At 39.9% G+C, this 27,951-nt stretch overlaps 1 protein-coding gene across 1 annotated transcript in view; it reads left to right on the plus strand.

Moving 5' to 3' along the window:
- Window positions 1-19,899, plus strand: part of SLC1A7 (solute carrier family 1 member 7) — a gene marked incomplete at both ends in the record, with an annotated part of 50,042 nt that extends 30,143 nt beyond the window's left edge. Inside the window, 6 exons of the mRNA XM_084266084.1 lie at window positions 2,221-2,320; window positions 3,806-4,039; window positions 10,077-10,271; window positions 13,737-13,871; window positions 17,451-17,550; window positions 19,663-19,899. Coding sequence (XP_084122210.1) covers window positions 2,221-2,320; window positions 3,806-4,039; window positions 10,077-10,271; window positions 13,737-13,871; window positions 17,451-17,550; window positions 19,663-19,899 — 1,001 coding nt within the window. The remainder of the gene's footprint in view (window positions 1-2,220; window positions 2,321-3,805; window positions 4,040-10,076; window positions 10,272-13,736; window positions 13,872-17,450; window positions 17,551-19,662) is intronic.
- Between the last annotated feature and the right edge of the window lie 8,052 nt (window positions 19,900-27,951).

Genomic DNA, 27,951 nt, shown 5'->3' on the forward strand with positions numbered 1-27,951 from the left:
CCTGGGGAACAAGAGATGGAAGCTAAGAGCTGTTTTCTTCCTGGCCGATACAGAGAAAATGTACTGCTGGTACTGTTGTGTATAGCATAGCCCCAGTTTCTGGGTCAGCTCTGACTGTATGAGCTGTGAACAAACCTGAGACACCAAACCCTCAAAACTTGTCATCTACTGGTGACTCTTTCAGACTGTCATTTTGAACAAAGGACGCAGCCCAGCATTTATTGCTTTCTGCACCCCTCAAAAGAATGGAAGCAACGAAACAGAAGATATGGTTTGGATCTTGCCTCGTTGCTTTGTAATGCTTTTGTTGGCTTTTGATGAGTCTAATTTGTAAGAAGGTCTTTTTACACCACTTTGACACAGAAAAAGGAATCAGGGTGCATATGAGTTCTTATAACAGCTTATTTCAGGTCCTTGAACAACATCAGATTAGCATAAAGGGACAAGAATTTAGACTTGAACTAACTCTCTTTTCCTTTTCCTGAAGTTGGAGCAATTGCTTAGTAATCTCAGTCTGGGAATAACTCCTGCCCGACTGACTGGACTTCTCTGCCAGGCATGCAATTCAAATGGGCAGAATTTGACAGGCAGAGCGTGAGGCCAAAAAAAAGCACTTGCGAAGCGTTGATGCGGGGCTCAGCTGTGACTGGCTGTATTACCTCTGCTCACACAGTGTGCTGGAATTTCTGTTAGAAATTATCATAACTGGCTAAGTGTTGAAACATCTGATCTCTTTTCCTTGGAGAAGCACACATTATTTATTCTCTACAAGGAAAATGTTTGCATTGACAGGGAACTTGGTACAGCAGGGCTGCAGACAGAAGGCCCCAGTCCCGCCTGCTCCCCTGTCTGTCCCTGCAGTAGCCAAATGCTTAGGAAGGACAGTGATTTAAAAAGGGTATTTAAGTTGTTCCTGCAAAATGAAAAGAAAGCATTTCTTTCTGTGATGTTACAGAACCAAACTGTATTTAATGGCCTCTAACCAAAGATGAGCAACACGCTTAATAAAAGAGTGTTATTTTCTGATCTAAAAGTTACAGCTTATATAAATATTAACAGGCTTACAAATCCACATCTTGAATGCACTGTTATTGTGAAATCCCTGGATAAAACAGCTGAAAGCCTCCCGCCCTGCCCCAGGAGGGGTTTGCCCTGGAAGCAGTGCTGCCTGAGACTCAGCCTGCAAACACAGTTGTGGCCTCTGAGGGACAGAGCCTGGGCTTCTGCTAAAAGCAAGGACACTGTGTATCCAGAGCAAGTGGCAGCACGCACCCCACTCACAGCCCCCTGCTTCATCATAACCCCCTTTCAAAGGCAGCTAGCTTTTGAAGTGAGCAATTAACTTGATCACTTGTAATCCTTTCAGGGAGGGATGGCAGAAAATGAATAAAATAGGAATATTATTTATATGTATTATTGTAAACTAACACTGTCTGGAGAATATGTGGTTTGATGACATACATATCCCAGGGCTGTATTCTTTTCCTGTCTGAGCACTGGGTGCACATAAATGGTTTTCTTTGCTTGCTGTTCTGCTGATTACCCTGTATAGCAATTTGGATTTCATCACATGAACTTAGATTTACTTATCACCCCTAAGTTTGAAAAGCCTTACTAATTATGGGGGTTGGTTGTTATTATGTAGACACATATCTACTAAAAATAGGATTAATGCCCCCTCATATTAACTCCCTCTTATCAGAACAAACCTCAATACTGGCTTTGCTGCAGGAGTGTCTCACGGATGCTGCCCAGCTGTACACAGTACACAGCAGTAAGGCAGACTGCAGGCAAAGATAGCTTCCTTCATTAGAAAAATGTTTTTCAGTTTGTCTTCCATGGATCCCTCAGAGAAGGTAAATCCATATCAGGGCTCTATGACAGGTAATTAAAGAAACAGGCTTGCTAATAGGGGGGTAAATACAGAGCACACAAGACTATACTGCCACAGGGAAACTATGAGGGAACTGCAAATGAAAAACCACCAAACTAAGGGAGAGTGCCCTGTATGGAGCTGTGGCCTGGCTCCCTAAAGGTCTCGTTGTGTTTGTCTGTGCAAGGTGAGATTTTCAGACACCAGATATCTCTATACAGCACAAAGATCTATATTCTCCCAGTTATCACCCACTTACGTCACTTTGAACTAGAGCAGGGAGGAAGAGTACTGGGGCTTTGCATGAAGGCACCTGAGAAATTGAACCTGACTGCCTTTGTTTGCAGGTATAATGTTGGGAAGAATGGGGAACAGTGGCGTTCCTTTAGTCAGCTTTTGCCAGTGTTTAAATGAATCTGTCATGAAGATAGTGGCAGTTGCTGTTTGGTAAGTAACTGTTTTAGTAAGAAAATCAGTATCTTTTTTTTTAAAGAGAAAAAAAAAAAACCCCAAACAAAAAAACAAACCAGAAGAGGATGCACAGAAATTTCATTAACTTATTTCCAGGGAATTAAATGAGGGTGAACAATCCTTAGCTTTTCAAGTCCTTGACATTTGAAGGAAGATACAAACATACCTTCTGTCCTTGGCTTGGTCTGTCATTTTGACAGAAGCACCCTACATAACACTCCCAAATACCAAACCATGGTATAGCTGGGTGAGAGTGTGCTGTATGCCAATCCTTGGGCATGCCAAGAGGGATTCTGACATATCCAGCCCACACAAGGGAGGAGCATGATGAGATGCTGAAACTGGTGCTGCCATCCCTTACAACACTGCTCCACTAGACACACCAGCCTGGCATTAGTTTACTCAGGAGAGGGCTGGGTTCTTGCACTGTCATTAGCATGGTTGCTGCTAGCTTGGCTATTTCTGCACTCAGCAGCACAGTGGTGATGACATACCCACTGCACTCGGCACTTGGGATGTCTTTAGTCAGCAGAAAAGCCCTCAATGAACCCTCTGGCCATGTCACTTAGAAAATGCCTTCAAAACAATCCTAAATTGCACTGAGAGCCAGCTAGACCTGCCACCCCACCTACCCCAAAGACGAGAACAACAGTAGGTGACTGCCAACAACAACGATCAGCTCCTGCTACCAGCACTCAGCCTTTGTTTACAGCTGTTCTGAATCTGACTGATTTGGGTCTGGGAATGATCACTTGGTTGGATGGGTCCAAGGGGGCAGTAATTTCTGGAAGGATGAGAAGGAAATGGCAAATCCCTGAAGATGGTACAGCTTGCAATGGGAAGATGGCTGGATGTCCCCAGTTCTATAGCTCTTTTGGCACCTGTGGCTTTGTGTCTAGCCATGCACAGAAACACAACAGTTTTGATAAAGCACCTATCCCACATCCAGTCCAGAGTGGGGGTCAGAAACAAGGTATTTTTCCACCTATCTGCCCCAAATCAAACTTCCAGGCAGTTCAAGACTGTCTAATGCATACTGACATTTCTCCCGTGTTTCCCAAAGGCAACATAAGCATTTACCTAACAGCTTCCAACTAAAATCCATGAACAGCTACAGGAACGCAAGCACATGAGCACAACTTGGGGTTCATTTCCCCTGTCCCCAGTAAATTACCTGCCTTACACTAAAAAGTCAGAGCTCCCTCCTGAACCAGAATGTTTTAAAGTCACTCCTGACCAGCACCATAACCCACATGAAAGATTGTTTAGCCCAGTGATTTGGGCACACTCCTCAAGCATGAGAGAGGAGCTTAGTCTGATAAAACCACAGAACCCATCTGTGCTGCTCCCAGCCAGGCTGCTGTTACTGCACTGCTACAGCAAGTACAAGGATTTCCCATCTTACACTCTTTGATGGAAGTGAGCTACCTCCTAATAATGACTGTCTTCCTTTTTGCTCAGGTATTTTCCATTTGGAATTGTGTTCCTCATTGCTGGTAAGATCTTAGAAATGGATGATCCTTCAGCCATTGGGAAGAAACTGGGTTTCTATGCCATTACAGTGGTTTGCGGCCTGGTGGTGCATGGGCTGTTTATTCTGCCAATGATGTACTTCTTCATCACCAAGAAGAATCCTATTGTCTTCATCAGAGGGATTCTTCAAGCCTTGCTCATAGCTTTGGCTACATCCTCCAGGTATTACAGAGTTTCTAGACAGCTGCAACAAAATACTAGCTTTCTCTTGGGAACAACACACTATAGCTGTAGTGTACCAAGTATATTTGTATCTGAAGAATGGCCTGTGCCAAATTCATGGGTATATTTGTAAAAGATGTGTGTCTCAACATTGGGAAGATATATGTGGGAAGCACTTGACAATAATGTTTGTCACATTGTTTTCCCGCGGTTTAAAATACTGGATGAAAATGTTTTTTTCATAGAGGACTAGAAAGGAAATAAGGGTATTTTTCCATAAAAACAAACATTGTGCTTCTACAAAATCAATACACATAAGGGGGACACAGTTTGTCCAGACGTCATTTTTGGTGTTAGTGGAGAACCTCCTAGTTAAGTCATATGGAAACATTTTACCCTTTCTACTCATCTTAGTTTTTGTTTCCTGGTACATTAAAAGAGGTTACAAACTATTGTCCAGCACTGGGAAAGTATTTAGTGGTTTTGCTCAAGGAATAATATTTTTTGCACCCATTGTAGGGAGGATATACAATAAGTTTTAACCGTAGCTGAACAACATTGCAGTGAAAGTGGGAAACAGCTTGTGAACTGGTTATGACAATGACTCCCAATATGGATAAACTGGTGCTTGAGAAGTTTGAAAGTTCCTCTTGATTACTAACGTTCCTCATTCTAATGGCGAGGGAATTTTTGTTATAAAACACTACTTCAAAATGCAGTAATTACTATTAATGCTAAAAGGGAAATCATTTCTGTTTTATAAACCCTTTGATTTAAGGGTCAGTGAAAAAGACAAAACTTCAGTTGTACTAGGCCTGTGCTAGACTTGGGAAAAGAGCCTAAAACATTTATCCCTAGCCCATTGGCCTGAATAAATTCATTATAGTTCTAATGAGGTTATTTGGGTCAGGAAGGACAAATGCATATGGCTCTCATGAATATATGTTCAGCAGTTAGGGCAGGAGTAGGCAGAGCAAAAGGAATGTATAGGAATGAAAAGAAAGGAGAGGAGGGAATGATTATTTTAATACATTTGGAAGGTATTGGCTTTATACCATGTCTCATTTTACAAGATATTTTCATATGTAACATTTTGCTCCAAACCAGCCTATAAAGAGCACCATACTGTGAAGTACAAAGGCAAGAAAAAAATATGTGCTAGGTAGTGGTTTAGCTCTAATTAGGCTTAAATAATTTAGGCAAGCTTTTTTTATTAGAACAGAAAAAAAAATGTAGCTTGAGCTGTTGTCACATCCCCAGATACAAGATGCTAATTTTGCACTCAAAGTTGTTAGTGTTGGAAGAGGCTCATCAGGTTCACATTTGACACACTTGACTATCTGCCCTGCTCCTCTAAGAATTCTGTTTCTGAAGAACTCTACTGCTGACAGCTCAGTGAATTTAATCTGTGCTTTCCATTCATTCTCTTTTCCTAGAAAGATATTTTTTCTCTAAAAATTTAATCAGAATTTTTCTATTTTAGGAAATGAAAAAGAGAAAAGTATATTCCTTGTTCTACCTTTAGCATCTATAGAAGCATTTGGCCTTTTCTCTTCTTCACTGTTAATAAGCAACAGAAATAACCAACCTTTTCACCAGTGCAGTTCCCTTTGTCAAGGGAGGTTTAATTAAGACTTAGAAGATCAGAATATATTTCTACCATTTTAAAAAGCAGATTACTTTTCTTAATTTTCCCTATTTTGCATAAGCTTTGCATTTTGATTTTATACACAATTTACTAGTCCTTTACTGGTCTGGCAATTTTCAGGGCCTGTGCTTTTTTAAATAGCGATCTCCCATTCCCACCAAGGCAGTTCACTGATCACTTCATTGGATGTCTGGAATTCTTCCTTACTCTGTCTCTAGGTCTGCAAGTTTCAAGTCACTTTATAATCATGAAGGGCCCTCTTTGCAGTTCAATATATATTTAGGTTCAGGTTTCTTGTAGTATATTTCAAGGTTAGAAATGTTCCAATGCCAGTATCATCAATCACAGTAATAAACCAAAAAGTTAGTATGTTATATAGTGACCAAATACACCGGTTCTATTAAGGGATTCAGGGGTTTGATTCCCTGTTATACACGAGGGCCCAAGTTGTATTACTACTTGGAGAAGGTCCAGCATTAGTTGGTTTGAGAATTTTTACACCATTTTTTTTTCTCCCAATTACTTGTAGAAGCATAAGGAAGGAACACGTACACCCTCTAGCAAATGTGAACTAGCTATTTTAAAAGACATGCATGTCATAGGCTTTGCAATGACAATCACTAATTTTTAGGCAAATTTCAACCAGATAAATTGCCTGTGGTTCATCTTGTAACTCAGCATCTCATCAGGATAGTTTGGCTCCTAGGAAAGAGCCCCAAAAGCCAGTGTGGTAAGGACAGCTAAGCAGCCATTGGTCATAGCTATAAAGCAAAAATCTCAACCTACAGAACTGGTGAGAGGGGTGTCTCTGCTGAGTCTCTCCAAGGTAGAACAATCTTTACCTGAGCTTTTCTCCAGCCCCATTCCCTGACCCCAAGCTGATGTGAGAGCGCCTGTTGACAGTGAGGAATACATGAGCTTTCCCTTAAACCTGTGCTGGCTTTGACTCTCCTGGGGATATCGAGTACTTTGAGATAGCATTCTCTCTCCCCATCCACTATGCAAGGAATAATTCTGTATTTATAGGCCCAGACAGGGTGTAGTTTAGGAACAGATGTCTGGTACCTGTCAAGAATCACCACCAGGACTTGCTACCAGATTCAGTATCTATATTGTCAGAAAATCAGGGACTACAAAAATTAAGGGGATTCCTGTGAAAGGGCTCTTGAGTGTATGGATTTGGAACTTGGACATGTTTGATGGATTTAGATATGTTTTCCACTTCTTAAAAGTGTGTATATTTTGCAAATCCAACACAGAGGCAACATGTTTTTTAATAGTTTTCTGTTCAAATAGCAGTGCTTCATCTAGAGATAGCTGAACTTTTCACCTTCATTACACCGAAAGGAATGGATAGTGCACATAACTGAGCTGTTGCCAAAAGAACATGCACAAATAATTGGGGCTGGACAGAGAGCTGCCTCTCCTGACAGTCAACACATCTGTATTTGTTTAAATAATACTTGCCACAGGGGCATTATATAACACTCATAATGTGGGTATTGGATTTTCAGATAGTCTTAGAGAAGAACAAAGAGTTGGTTTTAAGCATACTAATATGTTTTTTGGAGATGTTTCTGTGTCAGTTCATGTCTACATCTAAAGATAGAAAGCAAGCCACAGATGAGTGCTGTGATGTTTATTCCATGTACTCCACACCTGTGTAAAGACTTCTTTTTAAGCTAAAAGTCAAACTGCAAGAATCAAACACATTACCATGTACAAAACCCAAGAATGTAACACAAGGGAGCCTGAAAACCCCTAAACAGATATCTCATGGCAATGATTTGACTGAATCTGAACATTATTTCAACCCATTTCCCTTTAGCAAAAGGTTCTGTGCCTCATTCTCAGTCCCCTTATATTTCTTTAGAGGTTCCTTCCAACCCTTAATGTTCTGCAATTCTATGGTTCTCCAGAAATCCCAGTCACAGCGATATTTTGGTTTGCACAGACATTACTAAAGAGGCAGGAGCAGAGATAATCTTACTCCTTTGGTGCATCATTTAGGACACAGTGAACTCAATTCCTATGAATAGCACCAAGTCCCTGCACCAGTCACCTGGCCAGCCAGCCTCTGAAGCAAAACCCCTGGCCCCAGTACAAGCTGGCTTCAGCAACAGGCATCAGCAGCCATGTACACAGCTCCTCTTTACTAGATCAGCAAGGCATGTACAACACATACTGTCGCTGCACACCTTGCCCTGCTCTATGGTGTTCAGACCATATAGCTGTGAATTTCTGACTTGGCAGCTTTCTTTCCCCAACATTGACCCTGGTCTTGCTTATAGTACAGAAAACTCAGTATTTGGCCTACAGGCAAAATTCCTCTTGATTTTAGCTTTCCTCATTCCAATGGCAAGAGGGAGTTTTATTTTTCTAGGTCATCTTTCTGTATCATTAATGAATTGAAGCAGCGTCTTCTCAGTGGTACATCCCATCAAAAGAAGCAATTTTCATCTCTGAAGACAAACGAGTTTTTCAAGGGGTTTGCTGCTTATGAAACACTGAGATCTTGGCTATTTCACCGTGTAAATTAAAGGCAGATTTAGCAAAAGGGAGATGAGATCAGTTTGTTGATTTTTTTGGAGCAAATATCAAAATGCATTTGAATGATAAGATAAACAGAGCAGGCTGAACAGCTGTTCTTCCACAGTGACTAGCTGTCTTTGTGGCTCACACTAGTAAGAGCTTGGCTGATCCAGCCTTAGCTTATGCTCAGTCTCTGCAGCTGCAACATTTTATCCCAAAATTGTGATAAGATGCTAAAAATGTATTTTAATTGTTAGAGTTAGTGTTGGGAGAAGATACTTCTCCTCTTAGCTGAAAGCTTTAAGACAGTTTTTAAAAGACTTAAGAGATTAAGATCAGTTCTTTAGAGTATTTTTTTCCTCCAAATAAATGTTACATGTCAGGCTTTCATGTTCCTGCTCCACTGTTTACCACTAGATAAAGCAGCTTTCAGGAAAACAACCTTCACCTAATTTAACTGGAAAGACAAATTAAATTATGTATTTGAGAATGTGTTGGGTTTTTTTCTTTGGGCACTAAAATTATATATTAATAAAACTCAAAAATGACAGTAGGGACCTTTGGGTTTTGTTTTTTTTTATTACCACCCATAAGTCACCAACAGCCAAAGCCTTAAATAAGACACATGTTATCTGGCATGTGCCAGATGATACATTATGAGTAAAAATAATCCAGTTTTGAACAACATAACCTCTCCTAGGTTATTACACATAACTTTTGTCACCTGTATGCAGAAAAATTCATTCAGATTGAAAAAGGTGCTGAAAGGGATGTACAGTAGCAATCTTGGAAGAAAAGACTCTGAAAGTGATTTCTAACAATATGTATTGTAACAGCTGCAGTGATCTGTGCAAGGAGAAGTGCATAAAGCACATAAAAGCAAATTTAGTGTAATTTGAAAAGAGTGCATCTAGATGATAATTTATATATTTTTAAATCTGAACAGTGAGTTCTGGAAAGCCTTTCAACAGTAATACTTAGGACAGACAGTCTACTGTTTCTTAGATGTAATATCATAAATTTGAGTGAGAATGTATGCAGTAGTTGCCTGTGCTAGGAAGGTACAAGAATCTGTGACCTGGAAATTTGCAGCCTTTCAATATATTGAATGGTTTTCATCATCATTGCACTTACAGTCTGCCAGTTTTCCTCTTTAGTATATTTAATAAACAATAAAAACAACATCGTTATGTCCATAGAAATTCTACTTCTAACAGCACAAAATTCAAATGAAAGAAACACCTGACTCTGAGTTTAAAAGTTGGATTCTTGCAAAAACATTGTCATAGGTTCCATTTACAACAGTGGAAACAGATACAGAGTTTGCTGGTCATGCTATTAGTATTAAGGGATTGTTTTTCACAATGTTTCTTACGTCTGAATCAAATCAGATGATATCAGTCAGTTAAAATTCACACATTTTACAGCTCAGCTCTCTGCCCTCCAAACAGGAAGACATTCAGGTTTAAAATTCTGGCATATCAAAGCGTGGGCAGGGTGGAAAAGGACTTGCAAGTACCTTTTTCTCCTCTTTTTTTCTCACAAAGAAATTAGATAGGGGGTTGTTACAGAAGAGCCAAATGGCAAAGGGAAGACTTGACTTTAAAAACAAGTAGCCCTCCACAACTGAAGTAGCTGCAGGGAAGGAAGGCAAATTTGCACTAAGCCTAGAGTTTATACATGAAACTGTCTTTATTCCCCCATCAAGCAAAGGATGAGTTACATGTGGAGATGAAGGAATGAGAAGCAGTACTCAGATGGTTAGTCTAAAATTTACCCTGCTACCCTCCTACAATTAGTTCTATTCCCCAGAAATGAAAAATAATTCAATGTGTGCTTCTCTCTGCTGTTTTGCAGCTCAGCCACACTGCCTATCACTTTCAAGTGCTTGTTGGAGAATAACCACGTGGACAGGAGAATTGCAAGGTTTGTGCTGCCTGTGGGAGCCACCATCAACATGGATGGGACAGCTCTCTATGAGGCAGTGGCTGCTATCTTCATTGCACAAGTGAACAACTACGAGCTGGACTTCGGGCAGATTATAACTATAAGGTATAAACCTCGAACCCCACATGCTGTGCTGTGCTTGTCTTGTTGAGTCTAACTCTCACTATTCTTGTATGTAGCAACGTTCAGAATGAAACTCATCTTTGCTGTTACAGAAGGATCCATTTCTCACAGGAATGCTTCAATAGCAGCATGTGGACACCAGGAGATGTGTTTCTGTTTGAGGATAATGGTCTGATTTTTACTTTTAGGCAACCCATGGATCATTTACTAGGATTGGAACATTTTACTATTATTATTGGTGTTTAAAACCCCATTTTAAATGTCAGAATTGTTTTCAACTTTAATTCTGGTTTGCATTTTTAGATAAGAAGAGGTTAGAAAACTGCAAAACTAGAAGTCCTACAACACATACCAAGGAATACTGAGTGTTAGGAAGCTCTTTGTCAAACCTTGGAGGAGTAGGGGAATGGGGAAAGAGGACAAATATTACTATCACATCAGGTTTTCACAAAGGTGTCATAGCACTCATATTTTTTAAATGTCTTCTAGTCTGCTTGTTAAAGCAGAAAACTTCGTTAACAACCATGCTGTCAGTGGGTAAAGAGTGCTATAGCTGCATACTCCATCCTTGAAAGGTTGGTAATGGATCCAAAAGACTAGAAGATCCAGCTGAACTATTACTGCCAGAATACCTCCAGTGGCTGCCAAAGAATGCCTCAGGGACTGAAACCTGCAGGTTTCCAGCAGGGAACAAATTAGAAAAACATTTGTCATAGAGCCTTGTGCAACATGTTTGAGATTTGCTTGCCTACCCACCCAGTGACCTCACCGTTGCCCCATTTACTCTAGTGGGCCTTACCCGTGTTCTCCTGGACATCAACATGTGCATGACAAGAGGAAGAGAGGCCTGAAACTAACCCCAGATGACAGCTGACATTTGCTAATGGGCTCCTGTCAAGATCTGTGAGACTAGAAGCAGAAGAAATAAATTGTGCCCATATGAGCTCTTGCTTCAGGCTGTTTCTCTCTGAAAATTATGGGAATGACCCTGGTCTAGAACTTCGTCTTTTGTGATTTTGAATTTGAGGATGTTTTTAGAATGAAGTCCTAAAACATGGCCCAGAACATGGGCAGACATTACATGCACCTTGAGGTTGAATTACATTCACCTCCCCTATGAAGAGAGGCTGAGAGAGCTGGGCTTGTTCAGCCTAGAGAAGAGAAGGCTGCGGGGTGACCTCATTGCAGCCTTCCAGTACCTGAAGGGAGCAGAGAAACAGGAGGGGATTCAACTTTTTAAAAGGATAGACAATGGCAGGACAAGGGGGAATGGATTAAAGCTGAAGGAAGGAAGGTTTAAATTAGATATTTGGGGGAATTTTTTTTACAGAGAGAGTGGTGAGGTGCTGGAACAGACTGCCCAGAAAGGTGGGGGATGCCCCGTCCCTGGAGGTGTTCAAGGCCAGGTTGAAAGGGGCCCTGGGCAACCTTGTGTAGCTCCAGGCCTGGAGATTGGTGGCCCTGCCTCTGGTAGAGGGGTTGGAACTCTGTGATCCTTGGGGTCCCTTCCAACCCATGCGATTCCACGATTCTAAAAATTGGTGATTTGAAAAAATTAAGAAGAAGGAGGGTGATGGTAAATGGATAGTTGGTAAGTTTTAACTCGCTCATAGCAGAAGCCTATTATACCTATTTATTTTCACTGCTCATATTAACTGCTAGTGCATAAGAAGCAGACAGAAGTAAAGAAAATAGAAGGAAAATACTAAAGAAGATTGGAAAAATCCAAGAAAGGAAAGAAAAAAGATTGACTTACAAAAGAAGGTGTTAAATAGGAAGTCACAGTGGAATCAGTACCGTGAATATCTGAAACTAAATTCTAACTCTTTTCTATGAGTGAAACCTGTCCCAGGCCTTGATAGTTTAGTATCCAGAGATTTGTAATGCGAGTATTTCTAAGTGCCAGAATATTTTTGCCAGAGGGGAAAAGCATTAGAAAAATAATCAATCTACTTTGCTCATAATTTGTAAAATCTAGGTTGACAGTTTATGTCAACATATTATGTAACACAAAAAGACAGATCCTATTCCCATCAATTGAGCATATTATAGGAAGAAGCATCTACATTATTTTAAAAATGCCAATGGAACAGGAGCTCGCCTGTGCAATCTTTCTTAAACATTCCTATTTTTGTTCCAAATTAAGGTATGAGACTTTGTGGCCTGAACTGACTTAAGAGGGAGAAGCAGTCCTAATCAGCAAGTTTAGAGCACGAACTTGAGAACCTTTTAATGTTCATTATATTTATCTGTTATTCAACTACTGAGCTTCTGTCCCTTCCTTTCTATCTATACTCTGCCTATTACAGTGTTACTAGGATGCTTTACAAGCTTTTTCAAAATGTAGTTTTAAATCTTCCTCATTCTGCATCACAACCACATGCAAAAGTAGGTCCCTAGTTATAAATACTGATGCTGCTGTATTGGTACACTGCACAGCTGTGACCAAGATACTGGATATCTCTGTGTCTCACTTTCCATATGGATGAATACTGTTACCCTCATTTTCCATCATAGGAGGTTGATGAGACTTAACTGCTTGCCAAAAGCTCTGAAATTCTGGATTGATGAATGCAGTGGATTATCAGTGTATGTGCTTTATGTCATCCTACAACTGTCAACATTCAGTTTTTGTCTTTCTGCTGGATGGCCTAGCTCTTGGAAGTGGCCAGATGGGCAGAAATGAATATATCCAGTCACTTCTGCTCCTGGAAAAAGGAATTAAATCCCTCCCCTAAAAATAACATTATGAAAAAAAAAGTTAAGCCTGCCAGGTCCACTCTTGCCCTGGTCTCCCATTCATTTCTGCTTGCCTGGCTGAAAAAAATGGTGTGAAGGTCAAGTAAAAATACTTTCCAGCAACTGAGGAGACACAGTCACATTCATGCGTGGTTCATATTTAGATCCAAGTATGCAAAGCCATGTGCTATGCAAGGACTTCACCCTTGGCCCAGCCTCTTTCTCCCTGGCCTAGCCTCTTTGTGGATTGACATTAAAGGCCCCCGCCGCAGCCAGCCGCGCTGCACAGGCTGGCAGAGGAACTGCTGCTGATGACTCAAAGACGCGTGCTGGGAGCTCCGCTGCCAAGGGTGAAGCAACGGAGTGCTGGCAGATTGGTGGCACACAAGTGCTGTGTGGTGCCATGACCCATGAGAAGCTGACGTAACTCAGAGAAGCCCACAGGCTTCTCTGCACTTATGATATTAAGAGATAACAGAACTGCCCCACCAGCACCAAGGCTGCAAGGTAGAGGGTGAGAATTTAGCACTGGGCAGACAGTTTGGCTTTGCTTTCTGGCATGGCTTCTGTCCACAAAACACTGACAATTCTGTGCAGTGGCTTATTCAAGACGGATGATAGTTTAGGGACGTTCCTGTAGAAACATGGTGTGATTTCTTGCAGAGCTGGTAAACTGGGAAACCTTATTCTTTTCTTTCTTTGTTAAAGTATCACAGCCACAGCTGCCAGCATAGGTGCTGCAGGCATCCCGCAAGCCGGCCTGGTGACAATGGTCATTGTTCTGACTTCGGTTGGGCTCCCAACAGATGACATCACGTTGATTATTGCTGTTGACTGGGCACTGTAAGTAACATTAAGTTTTTGAGGCTTCCAGTGGGGTAACAATGCTAAAAAGGCAAATGGTCTCCAGGGATATAGTAATACAAATATACATAAAAGGCATTGGAAACAATTATTTTACTAGTAATGGTGCTAAGGCAGCCTCAGATTAAGTACTCTGCCAAAGTGAGCATTCTTTTGAAAAGAGATGCAGGCAAATGAGATAAAGCCTAGATGAGACTTGGACAATATGACCTACATGGAAAAGCTGAAGAAGCAGAGTTTGTTTGGTCTAAAATTAGAGCAGTTTCTGATACAGATGACATTGTCCTGAAGAGAACAGCAATCTATTGTTCTTCACATTGACAAGGAGGGAGGATGAAGTAGACCAAAGTAACTATCTCAAATAGCTAGTTTAGAGCACAGAAAGGCTTAAGAATGATTTTTATCTAGAAGGATAGTCAGGTAATGGACTGCATCTAGCCAGGTTGGAGGATGTCCTTCATGAGAAGTTTTAAGGTCAGGCCAAATGTCAGGACAACTGTCTGCCGAGTGCAACACTGGCACCCTGGACAAGGACAAGGGACTGACATTCCTGGGAAATATGCTTTGCCTACACTCTACTTACCAGCCCACTGACACTTCACTCTGCAAAGATACATGAACCAGTGCTAACACAGGCAAGAACTCCTGCAACACAGATACCACTCTGCCTGAAATACTCAAGACAGTACAGCAATGGTTTGTGCTGTATATAGCTACTACTAATGTAACTACAGTTGTGATAGTCAACATGAATGTAGCAGCACTTGCAACGTGCTGCTAAAACTTAACACAGAATAAAAGAGATTTGTGTCACCCAGAAGGAGAGCCGCTTCAAAAATTCATAAAGAGTAGTTTATTTGAACTCTTAACTTTTATATAAATGTCCGTAAATAAATCAAACAATTTTGATTGGTCTAGGAAGATGAATTGTAAAATATTGGTCCCTAGCTCATTAGCATTCCATAACTATCTTATCCATGGGTAAAAATGTGTCCATTCTGTTATGTATCCTATTTTTATTTAAATTTAATCCACTGATTTTTTTTTCTGTACAAAGAATTGTGAGAAGAAATTATTTACCTTCCTGTTCAGTGTAACAATATTATTAATAAGAGTCATGAGTGTTGTGTTTTATGCATATTTTAAGACCTATTTTATTTTAGGAATACTGGGAATAATCCTCTGTAAAGGATAAATAATGTCTGCCGTGAGCACCTAAACTTGGGTATGGCAGTTTAGATTTTAATAAAGCAGCCTTTTAATCCTAGTCACTGAAGCTGAATAGTTAAAGCAGCACAACAAAATCAAAGTATTTTAAGCTGTGTTACAAAAGCTTTTTCCCCTCTATATTGCTTAGCTTTCGCCCAGCTCTTACAACATCAACATTTCATTGTTTTTCCAGTAAGTCTTCCAGCCTATATGTGAATTCTGCTTCTTTCTTACAAAACTTCTCAAACCAACAGACTAAAAACTTCTCAGGCTATAGTTCCAGATGTTATTAAAAAGTAAGCAAGGAACAGACCCAATTTTCTGTCTTTTACAGATGACCTTTCATACAAAAAGTATATTTCTGTATTTCGGCACTTGGTGGTTTCAAGAGCCTGCAGATGCAAAGTGTCAACATGGTTGACACGATGAATATTTTCAATATTAGTTTTGGAAGTACTGGAGTATGAAGAATGCTTAAAGAAGCTGGTTAGATGATCTCACAAGACTGAAATACCCATTACAATATACTGCAGGTATTACAACTCATTTAGGTAGCCATAACATGTATGTGAACTTCATACCTTTAGCTAGTGCCTAGAGACATAAAGAAGAAAATAAAATATTTCCCAGCTAATTTATTAAAAACCAAGGTAAAAGTTTTGCATCTTTAATTTTGCATCATTAATAATAAAATCTAAAGCTCAAACACCACTGCACTACCTGACTAATATGTTTGCACTGAAAGAAATGCTACTGGCAGCAAGTTGGCTTCAGTAGAGAACTGTCGGTGATGCAGTGTGGTTCAGCTCATGTCTAGTGCAGACTGCTCCTTACAGATGGAAACATGGAATTGAACGGGTCAGACAACATGCCAAGCAATCCATTTTGTTAAGAGTTTCCTCAGAAACATTCTGTCTTCAGAAGAGATGCTAATCAGAGCCCAAAAGGGAGTGCAGACTCGGAGCTCTGCTTATACAGCTTCTACTCTACCACAGCTGACTCTTTGCACAATCCAAAATTAACAGCTCAAAATATCTTTCCAAGAATCAAAAGTTGATGATCAACCAAGGAAAAAAGTCAATGTGTAACAGGAACATCTACCAATATGTGCTGTAGCAGTACTTTTTCCTGCTTAACCTAGTCTTGTGGGGATTTTCCTCAAGGCAAAACCCCAAATCAGAACAGCAGGAATTAGAAGAATGGATTCAGCAAATAAATGAGGATTGGGTCCTGGAGTCAACAATGACCTGTAGGTGTAAGCTGTGGATTATTATTGCTGACATTACATGCAACTGCATGTACAGTTTGGGTAACTGTATGCATAAATAATATCTTTCGTGTAGGGACTTTGATACTAATTAGGTGAGGAACCACATAAACATTTGCACAGAGTAGATGCCTAAAATATCTGAAAAAAAAATCAGCACAAAATTTCAATTCTTTCTATGTTAAGATACAGGAAGAGAAATCTGGGCAGTGTTGATATTGGACCGTCACTGACTTTAATAAGCCAAACATCTGGAGATTTCTGAACCTCCATTTTATAACCCACACTTATAAATTAAGTTACCAGTTTTCAGATGTGTGTGTTTTTCTTGGAAAAGACACAATATATTTCAGACTTAACAACTATATAATCTATTTGAAATCTCCTCAATTTTAACTGACACTTGTCTATGACAGCCACTTTTTTGTATTTACAGTCTGTATTTTAATAGATTTATGTTTTAGAATGTTGGTAGAAGGCATAAACAGGGAATAAATGATCCCATAAATGACAAAAAATTGAAACTATATATATACAAAGTACTCTTAAGCATAAAAATTTAAATTGCAAAAGATGATAACATAGGAACCATAGCTTTTTTTCAGAAATAAACATGATTTAAACATGATTGGTACGGTCAGCATAGTTTGCAATCTTCTGAATAATTACGATCGTATTTTACACATTCTCCCAATACAGTAAACTTAACTAGCACTTTGGTTGCTGAGATTGGGATCTTGATAACTGATTGTACTGGTTGCCCGCTGCTTTTATTTAATTAAGACATTTGCAGCCCCAGTCTCCAAACGAGGTCATAATACTGGATTTTAACATAAAAGCTCAGACATAAATGCAAACCTTTCTAGTAATGAATGAGCATGTATGTATAGTGAGGCATAGCTTCTCTAGTTAGGCTGGAAAACCCAACTGAACAGCGCAGTAACTAGTGGTTGCCCTGTGCCAAACTCCTTACTACAATTGCTAACAGCCAGACTGGCATTCAGCTATAATTACTGCAGTTATGAAGGCATAGGTATGGACCCAAAGAGCCAACAAGTTATGCTTACTATTTTGTTTTCCAGAGACAGGTTTAGAACAATGATCAATGTCCTGGGAGATGCACTGGCTGCTGGAATCATGGCCCATATCTGCCGGAAGGAGTTCATCAAGGATGGTGATGAGGTAACAACACCATGAGCCAGGGTGTGCCAGTGTGTGCTGTATTATAGCAGAGAACCTGTGAGCTCTCAGCCTCCCACATTTGTTTCATCTTGTTTATAAAAGGTGTTTCAGAGAGAGGACAGAATTGGGCAATTGTTGCTTAGCCAGATGGGGTGGAGGGATCCTTTTCCATGAGGTCATGCAAAACGCCACTCGAGTTCAAAGCTTGCTGGCCAGCTGTGTTTGGTGCACTGGGGCTGGGAGCAGGAGAAGCAGCTGCAATGTCCTGCAAATGCAGGAGATATTGGAACCATGAGCCTCACACTCAGTACCCAAGTCCTGACTGGCCAGTAAGTTGTCCTTCTAAAAATGTGACCAGCAACTGAGCAGGGTTACAAGTGTCGTTGAGTATTTGTGTGTAGGGGAGGTAAAGGTGTCTATGAGTGTGCGTATATGCATCGTCAATAAGCTCACAACAAAAGCAACTACCCTGGGTGTTTCAAGCCTCTGTGTATGCATAATCTGAAGCCACCATTGCAATAATTTCCCTTCTGGACTAGTACAAGCACATTGCTCCATTCTAGACTTAATTCTCAGGCATCTTCATGCCTTTTACATTTAATACAAGTCCCACCTTACATCTTTGTTTCTTCTTTCTCTGTATCTTATTCCATACTCCACACATACCTCTGTATTCTGCTCCTGTCTCTCTCCACTCCTATCTTTCTTTTCCTTCCTCTTTGGCATGCATCATTCAGCCTTTCTTTGTAACAGGAACTCCTTCTCATGCTCTTCCTTCAAATCCTTAACAAGGGAGATTCCTAATTCCATAAGCCCATCATGCTTGGAGGTGCTAATCTCCAACCATTTGAGCTCATGGCAGACTCACTACCTTTCTTCCACAAAGACAGAATAGCTTATGCAGAAAGATTTTTTTATCAGGAGTCATTTTCCCAAGACATGTTTCATTTCTGTGCATCATTTGTAGTTTTCTACAAAGAAAACAGCATTAAACGCAAAGTTTTATTTCTGTTATTACTTGTCCCATTTTACTGACAGCCTTTCTGGTAAATCCCATTCTCATGCCTTCCTGCAAAATGCATTTAAAATTACTGCTATTTCAAGTTTTATATAGAAAGACAGACCTTATCCTCTGAGGTAATCAACACATGCAATAATTGCTGATGACAGGATTAGGCCTGAAAATATGGGCTACACGTATAGCCAGCTAGAAAAAACCTAAACATACAACCCAATGGTAAGGTGTGTCATATGTCACAAAGCCAGAAGTGTAGTCTGAGTTCCTGCATAACAGGCCTCCTGACATTTCATTGCTGTATTTAGAACTCAGTCAAAACTCAAGATGAGATGTCTCAAGAATATAAAATCCCTCCTAAGGGATTAGTTAGTCATCCATGATGAGATTTTTCTTTGCATCGTTTTCTATAATTGCATTAAAATATATCATTAGTCTGCCATACATTTTGGCTGCATAATTTGTGGAGTTAGTAATGTATATCCAAAGGCCAAATTTTCTCAGCTGCAAGAGCACCTCTTTTCTCTGCCAGTATTTACGTCTTATTTTCCCCATCAGAACTTCTGGTTTGATTTAAAGGACACTTCAATATTTAACTTATGAATCAGTCAGTAAAATCCCCTATTTCTTTTGAAAAAGTGTGAACTGAAAAGACAGGTGTTAGTTTATTGAGTTAGAAGAAATACAGAAGACAACAAATATTGGTCTGTGTAATTGCACTCAAGAGCAAACACTACCCAAAGCTCCTTATACTGGTCATTGAAAGACTGTATGTTTCAAACTCAACCCTGAAATTCTAGTCTTCATTTACCCTATTTAGATCACTTTACTGATGCAAGCAGTTATTACTGGGGGTATAAGTTAAATTAGAGATTTGACAGAATTTGCATTTTTACATACTTAAAGACTCCTTCCCTTTATTCAGATGGTGCAAATACACTTTAGTGTATATGAGAAACAAGTCCTGGTAGTCTATGGAGGCCCTGGATAATCCTGGTGAATGTAAAGCAGACCACAGGCTTTCAAAGTAAAAACTCTTTTCCTGTTGTGTACAGCAAACAGTGGCAGTATTCCAAATCTTAATGCTTTTCACATAGGTGCCATTGATCTGTGAAACTAAGCCTATTAACATCCATCAGATTGTGGCTTACCAGAGAAATGGCTGTGTGAAGACCATGAATGAATCTCGTGGACCAGAAACAGTGAAAGGGTTTCAGCATCACATACCCGTACAAGTGGAGCAAGAAGAAAGTCCAGTGGAGAATCACACTAAGAAATCCAACAGTAAAGACCACTGCACTATTGAAATAAATGAACTAGAAACAAATGTGTAACTGCTACACTCGATGGTATCTCATATCCCAGTGACCTGATACCCAATCTCTACCTCACAGCTGGAAGAGGGACTCTTTGCCTTGAACAGGAAAACGTGGAATTATCACCACCCTGCTTGTACTGGAGCTAGGAGACCAGCTGTGAACGTCAGGAAAGGCACACAGCTTGCAAGAGACATGGGCTTCTTTAGGTGGAAGATTTCAATACTGAAAAATTAACTAACGGACATCTACTGTTCTGTTATGCACTCATTTGACTCCAAGATAGTATTTGACACTCCTTTGGCTTCTTTTTTTTAAAGTTTTTTTTTATTTCACCCTTTTTGATTTTCTAACCAAAGCCTTTTTTTGTGACTCTCAGTAATTATGAGCACTGTCTTTATGTAGATTTTTTGCTACGCAAAAAGTTTTCACCAAAATGGCAAATGATACTAATTTTGTCTAATATTCATTCAATGATAGATTTTGTGATTAGTTTTAGAGCAGCAGGAAAAAAATCACACTGATTTCCTGACCTCAAGGGGTTACATGTATTACCAAATAACACTTCAAGCAGAGGTGAAGCAAAGCATGCGTTTTTGCAAGGAAGTACATCGAGGTAATTCTGACAGGCAGCCTTCAGAGACAGGCATTCAAGTGTGATACCTAACACAAAGAATACCTAGGTGATTGCAGAGTGGAGTTTGCCTTTCAAGTGCCAGATTTATTAACCTTTTTTTAACCTAACTCTTTAGTAGAGTCAGTACCATGCACATGCAGTGGCAGAGGCGATGTGAGCACTGGTGCTAATGTGTCCTCTCCTGTAATCTGTAGGCTGTTGCACTGTAAATATGTATAAACCCAAAGCTCAAGCTCCCGAACCATACGCTTTATCCTAAGGGCAGACTGAACACAAACTGGAACCTGATGATGCTGAGTAATATTGGGGTTTAGTGAGGAGTTTTCTGCTGCGGAAACGGACCCCTTCTTTCTCATCATTCAGGGGTTGATCTACAGTAACAGTTATTCTCTTTCTATGATCATCTACTGACTCTTCCAGTTACAATAAAATCTGCTGCATGTTCCAAATGTTTGTGATAGAAAACATTTTTAATAAACCTGCCATTTCAAAATGAGGGTGTCTGTGCACTTCTACTATTGGTGTGTCTCACTTTTCTGCTGAAATAGAGAGCGGAAGTGAGGAGACCTTTTGAAAAGTTGGCATTTGATCCAGAGGTCACATACTAGTTCATACCAACACAGCTGACACATTTAGCTACTTGTGGCATATCAATTTCAGGGAACATGTGCCTGATGTTATAACATGCTCCTCTCATCTGTAGAGAAAAAATAACCCAGTCTAAAAGGACAATTTCCACACTCACCAGAAGCAGAAGTGCTTCGTGCACATGATTAATGGTTGTCCTAGGATATGTGTGCTCACATCTTATTTGAGGGCTCCTGTTCAAACTATTTCTTTTGTCATGCACTAATTAGTTGCCTCAGAAGGCTGTAGTATGGGTATCTTAAATCTAATGTGCATCTTACTTCCTGTAATCCCTCAGAAATTCTGTATGAATTTGAAAATACACACAGTTGGTAACTATTTTCTTGGTTTGATCCTAAAGTGAAAACAACAAACAGAGAACAAAAAAAAGTAGGAAAACCTAACATTGTTCAGCACTATTTTGTCCTGAACAAGTCCTGTCATGGACCTGCTCTACAGAGTGCCATTAAAATTAATGATCTGGGAGAGCTGAGTCTGGTCTGTGCCTCTCTGAAGGGGCAGAAGCACTACCTGACAAACACAGCATCTGATACTTTCCTCTCAGCAGCACTTGCAGCTCCAGGAGGTCCCCTTCGTCCTTCCCCAGCTGTCCATTCCTCCCTGCACTGCCTCCCCTCCTCTCTCAGCTATACAGGCCCAACTATTCATGAGGCCAGACATAGAATCAGATGAGAAGTATTTTTAATTCAAACCAGTTCACATATGTTTTTAGCAGAGTCCTAACAGACAGTTGTGTCAATGCAAGTGAAGGGGTGACATGGGGACAAGAACAAGCAGCCGGGGATGAAACAGCCTAAGCACATGTGGAGAGGGCAGGACTTCTGCATGCTGACTTTGCCAACAAAGTGAATGTAACATAAAGATCCAACTACACACAATTACTGCTATGTGAATTGATAGTAAAACCCTGCCAATCATCTATCACTTTATAATCACTATGGTTATATAGAAATGATGAAGCAAGAGACCAGGTAGATCAAAGATCAAAGATTTGGAATGAGTAGTTCCAAACTAAGGGGTTTTGGATGAATTTTCCCACACACCATGCCAAGGTGCCGTGGTTCACTAAGCAGAAAGTGCTGCTAGCCTTACCACCATCTCCCTCTCCAGCCACCTACAACCTTTAGCTAACTACAAAGTACAAATCCTTTTGCCTGATTGTCTGAGGCAGCTTACTTGGTCTGACGCTTTTCAGCTTAGTCATGTCTCAAGAGATCTAAGTCAACTCCAAAGGTAAGAAGCTTCAACTTCTACAAGGAGAACTTCTGATGAGATAAAGCATCAAAGGCCAGAAGCAGCAGCCAGTCATGATACATGAGACTTACACAATACAGAACACCAAATTTTGCCCTGTATACTCTTTTGGCAAGCAGAGAATACAGAATTCTTATATGTGAAGACATGTTTTTATGGAATCCACAGACTTTTAAAATTAGCCTTCTGCATCCAAACCCTCTTCAGAGACTTTCCAGTTTTGCTTTGCAAATATGAAATGTGTTTGGTGGGGTTTTCTTATATTTCTTATATTTCTCATATTGTTCAGAACTTGGGTTTTATAGCAATTATGTGCCTTCCATTCACTCTAAAAATAACACCAATCACAACTCATCTTTGTGAGTCACTGTCTCCAGTAGCATAGAGCTACTGTTTGGTGTCTTATGTTTTCCTTTTACAAACTCTTTTTGCGGCAAGTTTACTTTGTGTTGATGTTGTATGGCACCTTGCACCACAGCAGCAGCCGAAGTGTGAACCAGCTGGGAGGAAGGCAGGGGTCCAGTTTGTCACCTGACCTTACAATTTGTGGTATCAAATACTGCTAATTAGAGGCCTATGACACTTCAGTTCTTTGTTCTGGTAAGTATAAGTTGTTTGGTATAGTGTGACCTTGACTGGGGCATGTGGCTACTACAGTCATTCTGTACTAACACCCCAAGACACAGCTGTTAGGTGTGGGGAGGTAAACACTGAAAAACATTTTTTACAGTGACCTCTCCTCCATGTCAGCTACTTTCTGTGTCGTGTAGTGTTTGTTGTCAAGCAGCTCGACGCACGGTGCAATTAGGCTAGCTGTAGGTTTAATATCATATTTAGATGTATGGATCTGTTCACATTTTCCAGCTATAATCACACTTCTTTCCAACAAAAATAATGAAGCTGTGTATCGAGTGCAAGCTTTGTGTTGGTAAATATGTTTCTCTTACTTTTCGAGCATAAAAACAAATATGTGACCTTCATAGTCTCAAAACTTTTCTATTAAAAAAATCAATCAATCAACCTATCACTAATTACAACAGCTTGCATGGAATACTTTCAAGTGTATGTGGAAAGAACATATTTCTTAACTGGCAACACTCAACTTTATTTTGAAATTGCCTCCCCCTGCTAAAATTAAAGGGAACTTAGCCAATTAAAGTATATTGAAGACACACTAAAGGAGAGTGGATACTTAAGAAGTGTGGTGCATTATATACAGTTATGGAAGAAATATTTGGGAAGTAATCCCTAATTATCAGAGACGTGCTTTATGCTGGTTATTGTAACTGCATTGCTCTAGAGATACCACCATGAGGAATTAAGCCACTGCAGATTGTTGTGGCACAAAACGTCATTGAAGACATCTTAAAACAGGTTCTTGAGGATTTTTCCAATGCCAAGGAAATTTTGGAGTGTTGAATTGCTGCAATTAATCCTTGTGCAAGGATTAGAATTGGGACAACCAGAGCACTTACACATCCCACTAAGTCCCAAGAGCTTTTGGCTGCCAACCCAATATAGAAGTTTATGGAACTAATACAGTTGCTCATATTCTCAGCTAGTCTTAATTGATGCCATTTAAATGGCTTAATTGCAGCTAAGCTTATTTGTGTCATGTGTATATGTATCCCAGCATACAAATAATGATCTAAATAATTAGCTAAAACATTAAATCATAGTTCCCTCCAAGCTATCACTAGTAATGCTGAAGCACTTAGAAAATACAGTAACTCTGCAACATCACCATTTGATGAGGTCTCTCAATTCTACAACAAACATTAGTTTTAGTCCCTTAACCACAGCAAACTGAACTGTAATACTTTCAAAGCAGATGGAAAGACTGATCTTCAAGCCAGATGGATAGTCTTGGAAATGACCTCAGTTTTTTTCTGTGTTTTCCATAAAAATGAGGTAACTGCTAGCAGGAGGTGGTTGATGTGTGCAAGCAAAATGTGTAACCTGGGAAATGAATTGAATCTGGAAAACTCAGGCTGCCTTTGATCTTGCCCAGTGCTAAGTACTCCTGTGTCCATGTCTCTACCAAATGACCAGGTGCATTTTTACATCAAGACAGCTATCTTTCATTACAGTCACAGTGGCAGTGAGGAATTGATGGTTTTCCCCTCCAGGCACTAAACTAGCTGAGATTACAGCCCTCCAGCTGAGTACTAAACACAGTGAGGAGAGAAAGCAATGTAGGTTATTCCACAGGGATGCTACTGCTGCCTATCTTGCAGTGGGGGAGCACATCTTTTTGCAATCATAATGGCTGGAAACATATCTGACTTTGTTGCATTTAAAAAAGAGGCCACAGAATAGACAAATGTGATACATTCATTCACTAAGGGCCAAACTACGAATGAAATATATGCATTAAATTTCTCACTTTAGCCTATGATACCACATACAACTAAGGAGGCAATATGTACTCAGAATTACATTTCTCACTAACTATTTTGGAGCATACTGATTGATGCTTCTGGAATTTGTTTTGTCCCACAAAACCCAAAATGGATGAGATCAATGGAACAGGAAGGCTGGTCACTGCTTAACTTCAGTTCATTATTCACTACCATCTCAGACTTCTCATGTGATCTCATGGCCAAGTGACCACAAGAATTCAGCATTTGCTTCACATTTATAAACAAAGAAAAAGTAGTTTTCTAATTCAACAGGGTGCTGCATGGTAAGGATAAATCGGCTGAAGATTGAGACAGTTACATAACACATTAAAGAGGACTCATGTGATTACCTTGGATCAGCCACTTCTATCTATCTGGAAGCATGGGATCACTACTCAAAATATTCACAGGAATTGCCAGGCTCCTGTTTTAAGTGACAGAACCTCAGGTTCCATCAGTTATAAAGTATCAACAGTTGCATCTCCATAGCCTAGAAGATGACATATGGGAATGGATTTGGCACCACTGAGACTTTTGGCAGATTTCTTTGACAGGATATTTCAGCTCTTTTACAGGATGTCAAAGTAAAATCATAGCAGTCTGTTACTGAGAGAGTAGTATTTTGGGGAAGGAATAAAGAAGGCTTCAGAAAGACAAGATGGTGAGTATTGCTAGGTGAAGAGACAAAGTGTTTAGTCACTTCTTCTGCAATATAATCAAGTTGCCTTTCCTTCCTGGCTTCAAGACAGGAGGATACTAACAGGTGGAGATGTAGGGATGAAGCAGGCCACCCCTCTCCTTGCAGAGCATCTGCTTGTAGTCAGCCACTAAAGACAATGCAGACAGGTCTGCAGGTATCTGCAAGCATCTGGTATTCACTGGTCGCCCCTTCATAGCTAATTCTTGGCTACCTCTCACTCACTGAAAGATATTATGCCGTTGGTGGAACAACTCTTTTCCTTCTCGTAATTGTTATGCAATGGAAACTTACTTGTACTCCCACAAAGAGTTTTGGTGGTAGGGCATTCTGTCCTTCCTTCCAAACTAGCATAAAGCATTCAGTCCAGCACAAGAACAAGCAAATATTGTTGCTGAAGTGTTTTCAATTAAGGCACTACAAACCCCTAGACTTCCCATGCCACTGGGAATTACAGATACGCCTATGGTAGGACACAGTTCTGTTTTTCAGGTTCCATCAGAGGAGTTTTTCTTCTGAAAGGTACAGAGATATGCATCTGTTGCTTTAAAAGAAACCATCTTCCATCACAAAGACATATCTGCATTTCATTTAGGAATTAAACATATGCTTGTATGTGTCTGCACACAATGCTAGCTGAAAGCCAGGATTTGACCCACCACATGTAGTTAATTGTTGCTTTTGAACTTCCCTAATAAGGATATAATATCTCTAGCTTCTCTTTTTTTTTTGACCCAAAGAAGGGTATTTTAATAAGATGGAAAAAGCAGGGGAAGCAAAACAAGAAGTGTTTTATGTTCACAGATATCTCACATTACATCTGCTACAAATACTGTATGGGGCTAGATGGCAAAACCAAAAGAAAAACAAGACTGACCTCGAGATTTTCATTATGATTTCATTGCTTCTGGTAGGTTTATTGCGTTTTACCACTAGGCTATTAAAAACATGTGGAAATTATACAGAACTAAGTCAAACTGAGTATTTTCAACCTTAATCTTCCATCTTATTTTCCATTTAAATACTTTAAATAGTTCTTCTATATTTCACAGGTTTTCTTCAAAACAAACTCAAAGCACAGACATTTGTGTAGTCTACATTTTATTGATAGTTTGATCAAGAAATGTATGATCTTTGTTTTAGAATTCCAGAATGGTTTGGGTTGGAAGGGACCTGAGAGAACACCTGGTTCCATACCCCCTGCCATGGGCAGGGACACCCTCTGCTAGACCAGGTTTTAGAATAAATCTTCTAATCTTTCAGGGTGGGGTTTTTTTATTATTAGAATAAAGCATTTCTCTGACATTAAATCCTTCCTAACCAAGTACCTGGGGAGGAAGTAATCAGAATGGGACAGGAGGGTATCTGGCCAGCACTGTGGCTGTAGCTAGGTCTGGCAGAAACTTCGAAAAGGAAGTCTCAAAGCTCTCTGATGGAGAGAATTTGCACTGTGACCACTCATTCTCAGATGTTGTTTTCTTACTGATGCTGTGTGCAGGACTAACATAGTACAGCTCCATACTTACTGCACAAGTAATTTGCATCTCTCCAGAGTAAATTACACGTAAGGAATTAAATATTATTTGGATTCCAAATGTTTCATTCATCCCCTCTCTGAAAGGCTCACTTTGGTTGTTCCTGCCTGGTTTTGCATAAGGTTCTCTTTGGTTCTTCCTATCTGCTTTACAGAGAGGGAAGGAACAACCTAAGTGAGTTTTTCAGTACCAAAACTTAGAAGCTGTGGATGATGAGGGTGCCTCATGATGTAGCAACTCTACTGTCCTCAGTACATTGAGTTTTATCCTACTGCAGCCCCAAAAGAGAGGTCCACCACAAAGAACAGAGATCTAGAGTGCCATATAGGTAATCAAAGTTAATTTTAATCCTGTAAAAAATACATATCTTAAGTAACTTCTTTGATGACTGTCAACAACCATGCAATGATTTCCTAAGTAATAAAAGCATGAGACTCATTCACTTCTGTGCAATTGGAGCTGAGAATACTGCAAATGGGTCTAACCTTTTATCAGAAGCTACATTCTCAATGGTATCATAATCACATGCTAAAAACAGATTCTGGAACTACCATGGGGAAAACTTGAGATAGCATGTACAACTGTGCATTATAACAGCCCTTGCCTGACTCAAAACCATTTAAAACAGGACTTTATTGATGGACTGTTTAATGTCCTTGGATACTACTGAAGAATTTTTATGGAAACAGTTTGTATACTGGATTATTAGAACACATTTATCATCCACTGCCTCCACATATATCTTGCAGCTGGCTGACTTTACAATAGCAGTATGAATCAGAGCTACAGGGCACACCAATATTTTCCTCTCTAAAGGAAATGGATTTCTTGAGGGAATTTACTCACTGTTCTTATATTAGCGGCATAATAGAGCAATTACAATGATGTCCATAAATT

This window comes from Gallinula chloropus (genome assembly GCF_964237585.1).
Source record: "Gallinula chloropus genome assembly, chromosome: 6".
Lineage (NCBI taxonomy): Eukaryota > Metazoa > Chordata > Aves > Gruiformes > Rallidae > Gallinula > Gallinula chloropus.